The sequence below is a fragment of the Schistocerca nitens genome, chromosome 5 (assembly GCF_023898315.1).
Source record: "Schistocerca nitens isolate TAMUIC-IGC-003100 chromosome 5, iqSchNite1.1, whole genome shotgun sequence".
In the NCBI taxonomy this organism is placed as follows: domain Eukaryota; kingdom Metazoa; phylum Arthropoda; class Insecta; order Orthoptera; family Acrididae; genus Schistocerca; species Schistocerca nitens.
In genome coordinates, this window is record NC_064618.1 from 89,472,588 (window position 1) to 89,485,152 (window position 12,565).

Here is a 12,565-nt window from a genome sequence, read left to right on the forward strand (position 1 = left end):
TTCTGGGCACATGTTGGTTTGCCCGCCACTTCTTTGTCGGTATTGGAGGGAGATGGACATGTTTATGTGACCAGTACAGTATAATGCATTTAGAGTATCAATGTTCATAGTGAAAATGTTGTAGTTACTAAACAAAAAGTACGAATAAATATAATTTTTAACTGAAAGTATTTCGGAGCCGGTAGTGTTTATTTCAAACAAGAAGAAAACCCAGACCATGCTTGTTGGAGTAATTATTTTGCAGACAAAACTTGGAAAACCCCTAGACAAACGAGATCTGCAGTGTGTAATCTTTCAACAGCTACTAATAAATAAGTCTTGCTGAAATTGTGCTGGAACTACTCGTATTATTCTCATTCAAAGACACGTGGTGAGAGTGTGGTCCTACCACAATATACCGTGTAAGATTCCACAACTGTTCAGTTGTGAAGAAACGAGATAGGTAACAACCAGTACAGTATGTATGTACAGTATAATCACAATTTTATGTGACCTCGATTTAGCGTAAACTCACATTTAATAGAAGAAGTTTCAAGTCCCGAAAATTATTTCATATGTGCAATGCTATTTTATATTTGATTTAATATAATTCACATTACGGCAAAACCCACATTTAGTGTTAGGAATATTAAATATTGAAAACAATACAATAGTGGCTTTTGTGGTCCAAATGCAAGCCGCACTTTTTTTTCCAGTTTTTGGAATCCAAAACACTGCCTGCAGTTCACATTCAGGTGCAAAGCGTAATAAGTTCCGAAAAATGCCCCTAGTTGTCGCCGTATGTGCTTGTGGCCTTTATTGCTGCTTTTTGCCGCTAGAAGCCGCCACAGAAACCGTTGTGTTAGTTTTGAGTAATTAATGTTAAAGTATTTTTTATCATGGGCGAATTTAGCAATTTTTCAAATATTCATAACAACTAAAAAAAAATCTTTACATATACACCATCAAAACGGACGTTTTGAAGAAACTTGACAAGCATGGCTTTACATTTCGACAACTCCAGCTAATGAGAGCAGTGAGCGCAAAAATGTTTGTTTCAGTCTGCTTTTGAACTTTGGTAAGGCATGAAGACAGCAGAAGTAACAACTTTCAGCTTGTTCCAGCAACAGAAAAGCATTTTCTGGATGAAAATGTGGCCGCCACTATGAGTTGGAAGTCGTAGTGAATGATTTTGTGAGGAAGCAATGACAGTGCTTACCTGTAACTGCAGAAATAATGCAAGTAAAAGCATGTCAGAAAATACAGGATTTTAAAGGGAGCTGCAACTGGGCCTGAAAAATACGGGGAAAAACTCATCGCATTTCAGCACATCATCAAACTGCGCACCGGAAATTCACGCTGGCTTGTACAGCCAATGGCCACAAACTGCCACCATTCATTTCACACAGAAGACTTTACCGAAGTGCTTCCTAAAGATGTTGTTGTACGTGCTAATGAAATTGGCTGGTTCAAGGAGGGCATGGTTTTAGAGTGGATCAGACCTGTCTGGCAACGTCGTCCTGGTACCTTGCTAGGTTTGCCACGTATGCTTGTGTTAGATTCATACGCAAGTCACTGTACACCAGCTGTGAAAAAAAAAATTAGCAGAGGGTAAAAAGAACTTAGTTGTAATTCCGGAATGGATGACGTCCATTCTGCATCCATTAGATGTTTGTTTAAACAAACCTTTTATGGTCAATCAGAAAAATATGTATACAGAGTGCCTAATAAAAGAAGATAGGCAATTAATGCCTAAAGGACACGTTAAGTGTGCAAGCTTGTCTCAGGTGTGCGTGTGCATTAGTCAAGCTTGGAAACGTCTCCCAAGTGAAACTGTTTGTCACGCATTTAAAAAATACTGTATTTCTAATGCACTTGATGGTACAGAGGACGATGCTTTGTACGAAAGTAGGGACAAGGAGTCGCTAGCATTAATAATAAAACATGAAAAATCACGACTGTGTTCCAGTATGCAGTGCAGCGAGCTTGGCTGCGACATCACTGCTGACAGCTCACATGCGTGTAGATCCAGAATACTGTATTTCAATAGATATCGTGAATTTTCACTGTTGTCATTGTTTTGGGATGTAATTGTAATTTTGTGTCCCAAATCCCTGAGAGGTAGATCCACTTAATATTCTATCCATCATATGATGAGCCATATCTTTCACTTTTAAGTGGGGCTTGAAATCGGGGTAAAATTTATTTATTTATTTCCCCGAGTCTCATTTTTGGGGTGTGGCTTGCCTTTGAGGTCAGCTTGCAATCAGGTCAATATGGTAACTACAGTACTTGCGGCGGCTTCTAGCGGGATTTTTCAGAACTTCCATAGGCTTTGCCTCCAGATGCAAGCATCAAGTAATATGGGCTTTAAGAACCTATGAACTCCAGCATTTGCAGTATATTGGATACGATCAATCATCTTCCATATCAATTCCTCACTACATGCAAGAGCAAGCTCGAACTTAAGCCGACCGCAGCCGAAGACTAACAATGTACAGCGTGCTAACACTCAAGCCGCTTTGCATGCTTGCACGTGGCCGAGCTCTGCCTGAGTCTGTACGTTCATAGCAGCATTACAGTATAGCTTCAGTTTACGTAAGTTTGCACCAGTTCATGTATTATTGTGTATTGCATGGAGAATCCAGCTGTATATCAGTTTGCTCATTGTTGTAGTGAAGTTGACTACGGCAGCAAAAAGAAAAAATCTATCTGTCGCGGAGAAAGTGAACTTGATTCGTGAAATGGAGAGAAACGCAAATGTGCCCGTAAGTGAAATGGCTCGACACCTGGGACTTGCATAGTCTTCATTATCAGGAATACTGAAGAATAAGGAGAAGATTCTGGATCAAGAAACACAGTGTGGTTCAAAAGCAAAGCAGAGAAAAAATGTTAAAAAGTCGCCATACAAAGAAATGGAATCGAAGCTAATGGAGTGGTTCAATGAAGCACGTGCCGAAAATTTACCAATCAATGGGGCATTGATAAAAATGGGCTAACAGAATTCAAAGCTTCGAATGGTAAGCTGGATAGGTTCAAAAAACGCTATGGGATAACTTGCAGGGCAGTATGTGGAGAGAGTGCTGCAGTTAGTGATGAAAGTGTTGAACACTGGAAAGAAGAGGTGCTGCCACCCCTCTTGGAAGGTTTTGGATCTAGGGATGTGTGCAAAGTGGATGAAACAGGCGAAAGAAGAGGTGCTGCCACCCCTCTTGGAAGGTTTTGGATCTAGGGATGTGTGCAAATTGGATGAAACAGGCCGGTTTTACCAACTCATGCCCTCTAAAACCTTAAGTGTTAAAGGAGAAGCATGCCATGAGCAAGCAGAGAATTACTGTTCTCTTATGCAGCAATGCAGATGGCAGTGACAAGCTGGATCCCATAGTAACTGGAAAGTTCCACAAACCACGTTGCTTTAAGAACAGTGCTACACTGCCATGTAAGTACGATAGCAACAAAAGTTCTTGGTTGACTGCGGACTTGTTCAAAAAGTTCTTGCAAGCTTTTGATGCACGAATGGGTGCTAGAAACAGGAAGGTTGTTCTCTTTATGGACAAGTGTCCTGCTCATCCAACAGACTTAGGATTTCTGCGGAATGGGAAAGTGCATTTCTTTCCTGCAAAGTGCGCTAGCAGACTCCAGTCCATGGATATAGGGATTATTCATAGCCCGAAAAGCAATTATCGAAAAGCTCTTGTCCTTAAGGAACTTGCCTTTATTGATAAGAATGAAGTGCTTAAATTGAACATCCTGCAAGCAATGCACATACTCACAGGAGCTTGGAAAATGGTAACTATGGAAACCATCTGAAATTGCTTTCGTAAGGCTGGATTTAATGAAATGAGCACTCACAACAACGACGGTGATGAAGCAATACTGGACATGCGTGACTGGGTGCAATTTACCCATCACTATTGATGAATTTGTGGCTTGTGATGATGATGCCATCACTACATGCATCCGAGATGTTGAGGAAATCTGCAAAGATGAAGTAAAGCAGAATTATGAAGATATCGAAGAAGACGAAGATGTTAGGGATGAACAAATGCAAACATCGTCATTCAGTGAAGCTATTGCCAGCACAGACATTGTCTGGAGATTTGTCACAGCATTTAAAGTGGAAAAACCTGTTATAGACAGAGTAAATCAATTGGAAATGGACATTTTGATCCTAAAATCCAACAGTGCTAAAAAGCAGACTACCATTTTTTATTTCAGGTATTTTAAAAAATGAGGCACTGTGAAAGTTGTGTAAATATGTGTTGTATATAGGAAAAGTAACTCAATTTATTATATTACTGTAATTGTGTAAGTATTTTGTGGATGTTTTAATTTTGTAATGTGCTGGGTAACTACGATCTTTGACTACTGTATTAGTGCTACAAAAAATGTTGTAATTACAGTATAGTGTGTAGGGTAGGTATCTCCTTGTTTTATTGTTGTTATTGTGTAAATTATGTGTGTTGGTGCAATTCATGTCAATACAGGCAAAGAGTTCTGGAAAAGGTTTGCTTTCTATCAAAACCTCGATTTAAGGTAAACCCCCATTTTAAGGTTAAAAAAATTCTGGTCCCTAGAAAAACGTTAAACAGGGGTTCTACTGCATGTTCCACATTTCCTCCTAAAACACTGGATTGATTTTAACCAAACTTGGTACACATACCACTTACTGTCCGGAAGAGAGTACTATGGGGGTAAGCACCACCTCTCATTTGGGTGGAAGTGGCTGTCAAACAGGCTGACATAGGAGATGGACAGAGAGAGGTGGAAGGAGGGGATGGGCATATAGAGGGGAGGTGATTGATATTGGGAGGGGACAGAGGAGATGGATACAGAGAGAGGCAGGAGATAGACAGAGAAAGGGTAGAGGAGATGACTGCAATATGTGACATAATTGTATGAAGGTGAAGCTGTAGGTGAAAATTACTATAGTAATGTTGAATCACTCACGCTAGCCTCCAGCTCATAAAACTTGATTTCAACAAACCTTAACCCAGTTGGGACTAGATGAGAAATGCTAACACTTGGCACCATTCATGAAGCATGCATACTTCAAGGAATGCTGTGAGAATTTTCCTTTCCTGCCAAGCACTGAGATATAGTGTTGCAAAATACGGATTGTCTAAAGTGAGAAACAATACAGATAAGCAGCGGTTGGCTGCATATTTGTGAAAACTAACACACGGTAGTTTTAGTAATGGCTTTTGATACATTACCTTAATTGTCAAAGTGATACTGCACATTGTGAGGTGTGTGCATGCTGAAGACCAGGTATCAACTACATGACCTCCCAATTTCGATATCACAGCTTTGACATTCCTCTTCTCTTCTGATGACAGGGTAGAGAGTGACACAACCAGGGGTTTATATTCCAACCTGGAGATCAAATAACATCAATAACTCAGTTATATTGTTAATGTAATGTGAATGACAAATTTTCAAACAAATATTTTTTGGTGAGGGTGAGTCAAATGAAAACCTTAAACATTTTTTTAAATATTATTTATTGTGCTGTATCACTTTTCAACATAATCTCCCCCATGCTTAATGCAAGTCCTCCAGCGCTTACAAAGTGCATAATTTCCTTTAGAAAAAAATTCTTTGGGTAATCACTTGGGGCAAGGTCTGGTGAGTATGGTGGATGAGGAAGACACTCAAAATGCAGGTCTGTGATTGTTGCAACTGTTGTACGGGCTGTGTGGGGCCTTGCATTGTCATGTTGCAAAAGGACACCTGCTGACAGCAATCCACGGTGCTTTGATTTAGTTGCAGGTCGCAGATGATTTTTTAGGAGATCTGCATATGATGCACTGGTGACAGTGGTCCCTCTAGATATGTAATGCTCGAAAATGACGCCTTTTTCATCCCAAAAGAGAGTCAATATAACCTTCCCTGCTGATGGTTTTGTTCGAAACTTCTTTGGTTTTGGTGATGAGGAATGGCGCCATTCCTTGCTTGCTCTCTTCGTTTCCGGTTGGTGGAAGTGAACCCAGGTTTCGTCCCCAGTAACGATTCTTGCAAGGAAGCCTTCACCTTCTTGTTCAAAGCGCCGAAGTAGTTCTTCAGAAGCATCAACATGTCATTCTCTCATTTCAGGAGTCAGCTGCTGTGGCACCCATCTTGCAGACACTTTGTGAAACTGGAGCACATCATGCACAATGAGGTGTGCTGACCCATAACTAATCTGTAAACATGCTGCAATGTCATTCAGTGTCACCCGGTGGTTTTCCTTCACTATGGCTTCAACTGCTGAAATGTTCTGTGGAGTCACAACTCATTGTGCTTGACCTGGACGAGGAGCATCTTCCACTGAAGTCACACCATTTGCGAACTTCCTACTCCACTTGTAGACTTGCTGCTGTGACAAACATGCATCACCGTACTGAACCTTAATTCGTCGATGAATTTCAATAGGTTTCACACCTTCACAACACAAAAACTGAATAACAGAACGCTGTTCTTCCCTGGTGCAAGGCACAAGTGGGGTGGCCATCTTTATACTGATACTGCGACGGTATGTGTGCATCTGCACTATGCTGCCCCCTATAGGCCATTCTGCACGCTGTTTGTAGCACGCTTACCAACTTACAGGATAATGGCACAAAATTTTGATTTGTTATTGCAAATTTAAGGTTTTCATTTGACTCACCCTCGTACTTTACTTAATTCAGAAACTGACTGAAGAAATCTTCAATATCAGTACATCAAACACAGATGGCTGAAAACATTTTTCAATTCAAATGTGTGCCCCAATATGTCTGGGAAATATATAGTGCCGTAAAGGACAAACAGACAGGAAAAGCAGTGGCACAGATGAAAGTACTGATGTAACAGTATTATGAAAAGGAAAGTTGCCACTCACCATATGGCGGAGATGCTGAGTTGCAGGTAGTCATAACAGACAGATTGTCACAAATGTAGCTTTTGGCCCATAAGGCCTTCATCAAAAATAGACCACACACACACACACACACACACACACAAGCAAATGCAACTCACACACTCATGACTGCAGTCTCAGGCAACTGTGGCCACACTGCAAGCAGCAGCACCAGTGCATGATGGGAGTGGCGTCTGGGTGGGACTAAGGAGGAGGCTGGGGTGGTGGAGTGGTGGACAGTGCAGTGCTGCTGGGGAGCGCTCAGGGATGTGGCAGAGAGAATGTACGGCAGTTATGTGCAGTCGGGAGGTTAGACAAAGGGCAGGGGAGAGGTGGAAGGAGGGGGGGGGGGTAGCGGAAAAGGAGAGAAGTAAAAAGACTGGGTGCAATGGTGGAATCAGGGCTGTATAGTGCTGGAATGGGAACAGGGAGGCAGGATGGATGAGGACAATGACTAACGAAGGTTGAGGCCAGAAAGCTTATGGGAAGGTAGGGTATACTGCAGGGAAAGTTCCCACCTGCACAATTCAGAAAAGCTGGCGTTCATGGAAGGATCCATATGCAACAGGCTGTGAAGCAGTAATTGAAATGAAGGATGTCATGTTTGGCAGCATGCTCAGCAACCGGGTGGTCCACTTGTTTCTTGGCCACAGTTTGTTGGTGGCCATCCATGTGGACACAGCTTGTTGGTTGTCATGCCCACATAGAATGCAGCACAGTGGTTTAACTTGGTTTGTAGATCACACGACTGGTGTCACAGGTAGCCCTGCCTTTGAAGGGATAGGTGATGTTTGTGATTGGGCAGGAGTAGTTGATGGCAGGAGGATGTATGGGACAGGTCTCACATCTAGGTCTATTACAGGGGTATGAGCCATGAGGTAAAGGATTGGAAGCAGGGGTTGTGTAGGGATGGAAGAGTATATTGTGTATGCTTGGTGGACACCAGAGTACTACCGTGGGTGGGGTGGGAAGGATAGTGGGCAGGACATTTCTCATTTCAGGGCATGACAAGAGGTAGTCGAAACCCTAGCAGAGAATGTAATTCAGTTGCTCCAGTCCTGGGTGGTACGGTTGAGTAGGACCAGGTGAAGTAACCTTGAAGAAAAACAAGTCTCCCGTGCCTTATTTTTCCAGTCTCCCACCACCTCCCAAAGTCCCACCGTCTGGCCACAGAGGAGAATTCCTCTCATAACTCAGTACCTCCCAGGACTGGAGCAACTGAATTACATACTCCGCCAGGTTTTCAACTATCTCTTGTTATGCCCTGAAATGAGAAATGTCCTGCCCACTGTCCTTCCCACCTCTCCCACAGTGGTATTCTGCAGTCCACTGATCCTACACAATATACTCGTTCATCCTGACACACCCCCTTCTCCCAACCCCTTACCTCATAGCTCATACCACTGTAAAAGACCTAGTTGCGAGACCTGCGTCCTACATCCTCCCACCATTACCTACTCAAGTCCAGTCACAAACATCGTCTATCCCATCAAAGGCAGGGCTACCTGTGAAACCAGCCATGTGATCTACAAGCTAAGCTGCAGCCACTGTGCTGCATTCTATGTGGAAATGACAACCAACAAGCTGTGTGTCCACATGAATGGCCATCGACAAACTGTGGCCAAGAAACAAGTAGACCACCTGATTCCTGAGCACACTGCCAAACATGACATTCTTCACTTCAATGACTGCTTCACCACCTGTTTCATGTGGATCCTTCTCACCAAAACCAGCTTTTCTGAATTGCACATGTGGGAACTTTCCCTGCAATGTATCCTATGTTACCATAACCTTTCTGGCGTCAACCTCCGTTAGTCATAGTCCTCAACCAACCAGCTTCCGTGTTTCCTTTCCAGCACTATACTGCCCTCATTCCACCATTGCACCCGGTCTTTTTACTTCTCTTTTTTTCTGCTCCCTCCCTCCCTCCACAGTCCCACCTCTCCCCTGCCCTCTGTCTAACCTCCTGACTGCAAAAAGCTGCCCTACCCTCTCTCTACCTCGTCCCTGTGCGTTCCCTAGTAGCACTGCACTGTCCACCACTCCACCCTACTATCCCTACCCCTCCCTGCCCCAGCCTTCTCTTTACCCCAACCCAGTCGCCACTCCCATCATGCACTGGTGCTGTTGCTCGCACTGTGGCTACAGTTGCCTGAGACTGCAATCATGTGTGTGTAAGTTGCATTTGCATACGTGTGTGTGTGTGTGTGTGTGTGTGTGTGTGTGTGTGTGTGTGTGGTCTATTTATGATGAAGGCCTTACAGGCCGAAAGCTATATTTCTGACAATCTTTTTCTTGTGCCAATCTGGGACTCAGAATCTCCGCTATATGGTGAGTGGCAATTTTCCTTTTCATAATATTGTTACATTCCATCCTGAGTTTTCAATTTTTTGAAAGTAATGATGCAAGTGTAGAACTGACAAGGAAAATGAAGAAACTACAAATGTTTACTCACTACTCAGTGAACAGAGAAGAAACCGAGTGGCAGACACAACACTGAAAATAATGGTTTGTAGCTGACCTTGTTTTCTCTCTCTCCCCCCCCCCCCCCTTCTCTCTCTCTCTCTCTCTCTCTCTCTCTCTCTCTCTCTCTCTCTCTCCTGGCACTATAGCTTGACAAGGGCAAGTAGCAACAACGGAATGAGTCTAGAACCTACTTCAGTCTAGGCTATCAACTACTTCAACCATACGTTCATTGTCACTTACACACTTAGCTACATCTGTCCCATTTTTTGAGTTGTACTCTTGTACTTTTTGAAGACTATTATGATTTACACTGATGTTTTCTGGCAGTTTTATGTAAAGATCTATTAACTTCCTACAGACAGTTTGACAGATTCTTCCAAGAATAGTCATGGATTAAGTATGAAAGGGAAGAAACAGTTGCTGCTTATATCCTTTTACTCATTAACATTAATCTACAGCTTGCCCCAGGAGGAATGGTCAGTATTCAGGGATATGGCAGGAATGCTCATTTGAAGCCAAAAGCTTTATATGGACATATGTACTATTCTGAGATAGAATACACTTAATGTACAGGTGCTTTTGGACTAGTGACATGTCTTAATCATGACAGAATTACTTGCATTTTTTGGAAAATTAGTCTGTTGAACACCTTGTGGACATTCCTTCGGCCACGAAGACTGCGATCTACATTCAGCATAAAGGATCCTCTCCACATTTTACCAGATGTGTGAGGGAACACATCTCAACCACATTTACCCTAATCGCTGGATTAGTCATGATAGTGAAATGAACTGGCCACCAAGATCACTGTACTTTAAGCCTTTAGATTTTTATTCATGGGGTTAATAAAGTCTGAGGTGAATATGTAGGGTGAACTACCTGGCCACATCATGGACACTGCTGCTCTCATTAGGGAATGTGCAAAGGAACTCAGGCAACCAGCACAACATGTTCTCTCGAGAGTGGACAAACTCACTGAAGCTGAATGTGGGATATTCCAACATTTATTGTGAACTGTACAACAGCTGTAATGTGATGTATATGATAATGCTTACAGTTGAATGTGTTAAAAATATGTATCTTTTAATTGATGCTTTGTAAAATGCATGTGGTAATGTTTACTAACTGTTGTACATGTGTAAGTCTGACAAGGTACTGAATAGTACATAACATAAATAATGATGCATATTAAATGTGTTCTGCTTTGGAAACCATTTGGAACATGTAATATGTCCATATGAAGTTTTTTGCTTCGAAGGATTGTTCCTGTCTTGTCCCTGAATATTGACCATTCCTCCTGGGACATCCTGGATATGCACCAGCTATCTTATACACCTTCCATATTGGTTTAAGAGATGTTGTTTAGTACAAAGGATTTTATGACACCATCCTTCATGAAATCCTCCCCACTCGACCGAGAGTGTCTTTCCGCCGTCCACCTAACCTTCGTAACCTCTTAGTTCATCCCTATGAAATCCCCAAACCACCTTCCCTACCCTCTGGCTCCTACCCTTGTAACTGACCCCGGTGTAAAACCTGTCCCATGCACCCTCCCACCACCACCTACTCCAGTCCTGTAACCCAGAAGGTGTACATGATCAAAGGCAGAGCCACGTGTGAAAGCACCCACGTGATTTACCAACTGACCTGCCTAAACAGTGAAGCTTTCTATGTGGGAATGACCAGCAACAAACTGTCCATTCGCATGAATGGACACAGGCAGACAGTGTTTGTTGGTAATGAGGATCACCCTGTGGCTAAACATGCCTTGGTGCACGGCCAGCACATCTTGGCACAGTGTTACACCGTCCGGGTTATCTGGATACTTCCCACTAACACCAACCTGTCAGAACTCCGGAGATGGGAACTTGCCCTTCAGTATATCCTCTCTTCTCGTTATCCGCCAGGCCTCAATCTCCGCTAATTTCAATTTGCCGCCGCTCATACCTCACCTGTCTTTCAACAACATCTTTGCCTCTATACTTCTGCCTCGACTGACATCTCTGCCCAAACTCTTTGCCTTTACAAATGTCTGCTTGTGTCTGTGTATGTGCGGATGGATATGTGTGTGTGTGTGCGAGTGTACCTGTCCTTTTTTCCCCCTAAGGTAAGTCTTTCCGTTCCCGGGATTGGAATGACTCCTTACCCTCTCCCTTAAAACCCACATCCTTTCGTCTTTCCCTCTCCCTCCCTCTTTCCTGATGAAGCAACCGTTTGTTGCGAAAGCTTGAATTTCGTGTGTATGTTTGTGTTTGTTTGTGTGTCTATCGACCTGCCAGCACTTTCGTTCGGTAAGTCACATCATCTTTGTTTTTAGAAAAATTCAATATGTTAGTTAAATTTCACAACCGACAACATATTATGTAATATGCACCGAAAACAAAATCATAGTGACCTCTCATTTTAATTGCACACTTTTCTGAGTTTCATACAGTGTCTTACTTTCACAAAATCACAATAACTATGATCATTAATGAAATTATGGGCACATAATAATGAACCTGGCATGTAAAGCTATAAGTAAAGCAAAACTGAATTTTTTTTTTTACCGAATAGTTTCTGTAAAGTCATTTGAGAAAGACTGCAGAGTGCGTGCCTTGATTCTGTCACTGCTGACTGGATGAAAGGTGGAAAACATGTATCAGCCTCCCATTCTGAACAAACGATTGAGCTCGCCCAGCGCTTTGGACGAAAACTGGTAACTGTGCATCGGCCACCATATCCTGCACAAGCTATAGTTTGGCAGCTTCTGCACATAGACTCTCAACTGGGCTAGTGTAAAAGGCACCAGTGGCCCAACAGATTCCACAATGGTGGATTTTACTTCGAAGGCTTAAGATGGACGGACGTGCAGAAACACCTATAGTCTAGTTTTGAACGGATAAGGGATCAGCACAAATAGAGGAAGGTGGTCCGGTCCGCTACCAAGGAAGTACTGCTTAGGACATGCAGGAAACTGGGGGACTGTGTGGCGGGCGGCCAGGGAAGACACATGGGAGGGCCAAGAAAGTTTTCTATCAAGCAGGAGCCCTAGGAATCTCATAGTTTCAGCAAATGGAAGAGCAAGAGGCTCCATTGTGCCAACAGAAATTCGTTTTATCAGTGGAAAAGCGAAAGTCATTGTTGATGTTCAGTAAGGATGATACAGACAGTGCTGAAGATGCCACTCAAGGAGACAAATGCATGGAGAACTGCAATAGATCACAAAATCACTGGCAAAAAAGGGAGCCGGAGATGCCT

The 12,565-nt window shown here is 42.8% G+C and overlaps 1 protein-coding gene across 1 annotated transcript in view; it reads right to left on the minus strand.

The window, feature by feature from the left end:
* Positions 1–12,565, minus strand: part of LOC126259816 (nibrin) — a 157,809-nt gene that overhangs the window by 103,176 nt on the left and 42,068 nt on the right. Inside the window, exon 4 of the mRNA XM_049956854.1 lies at positions 5,196–5,355. Coding sequence (XP_049812811.1) covers positions 5,196–5,355 — 160 coding nt within the window. The remainder of the gene's footprint in view (positions 1–5,195; positions 5,356–12,565) is intronic.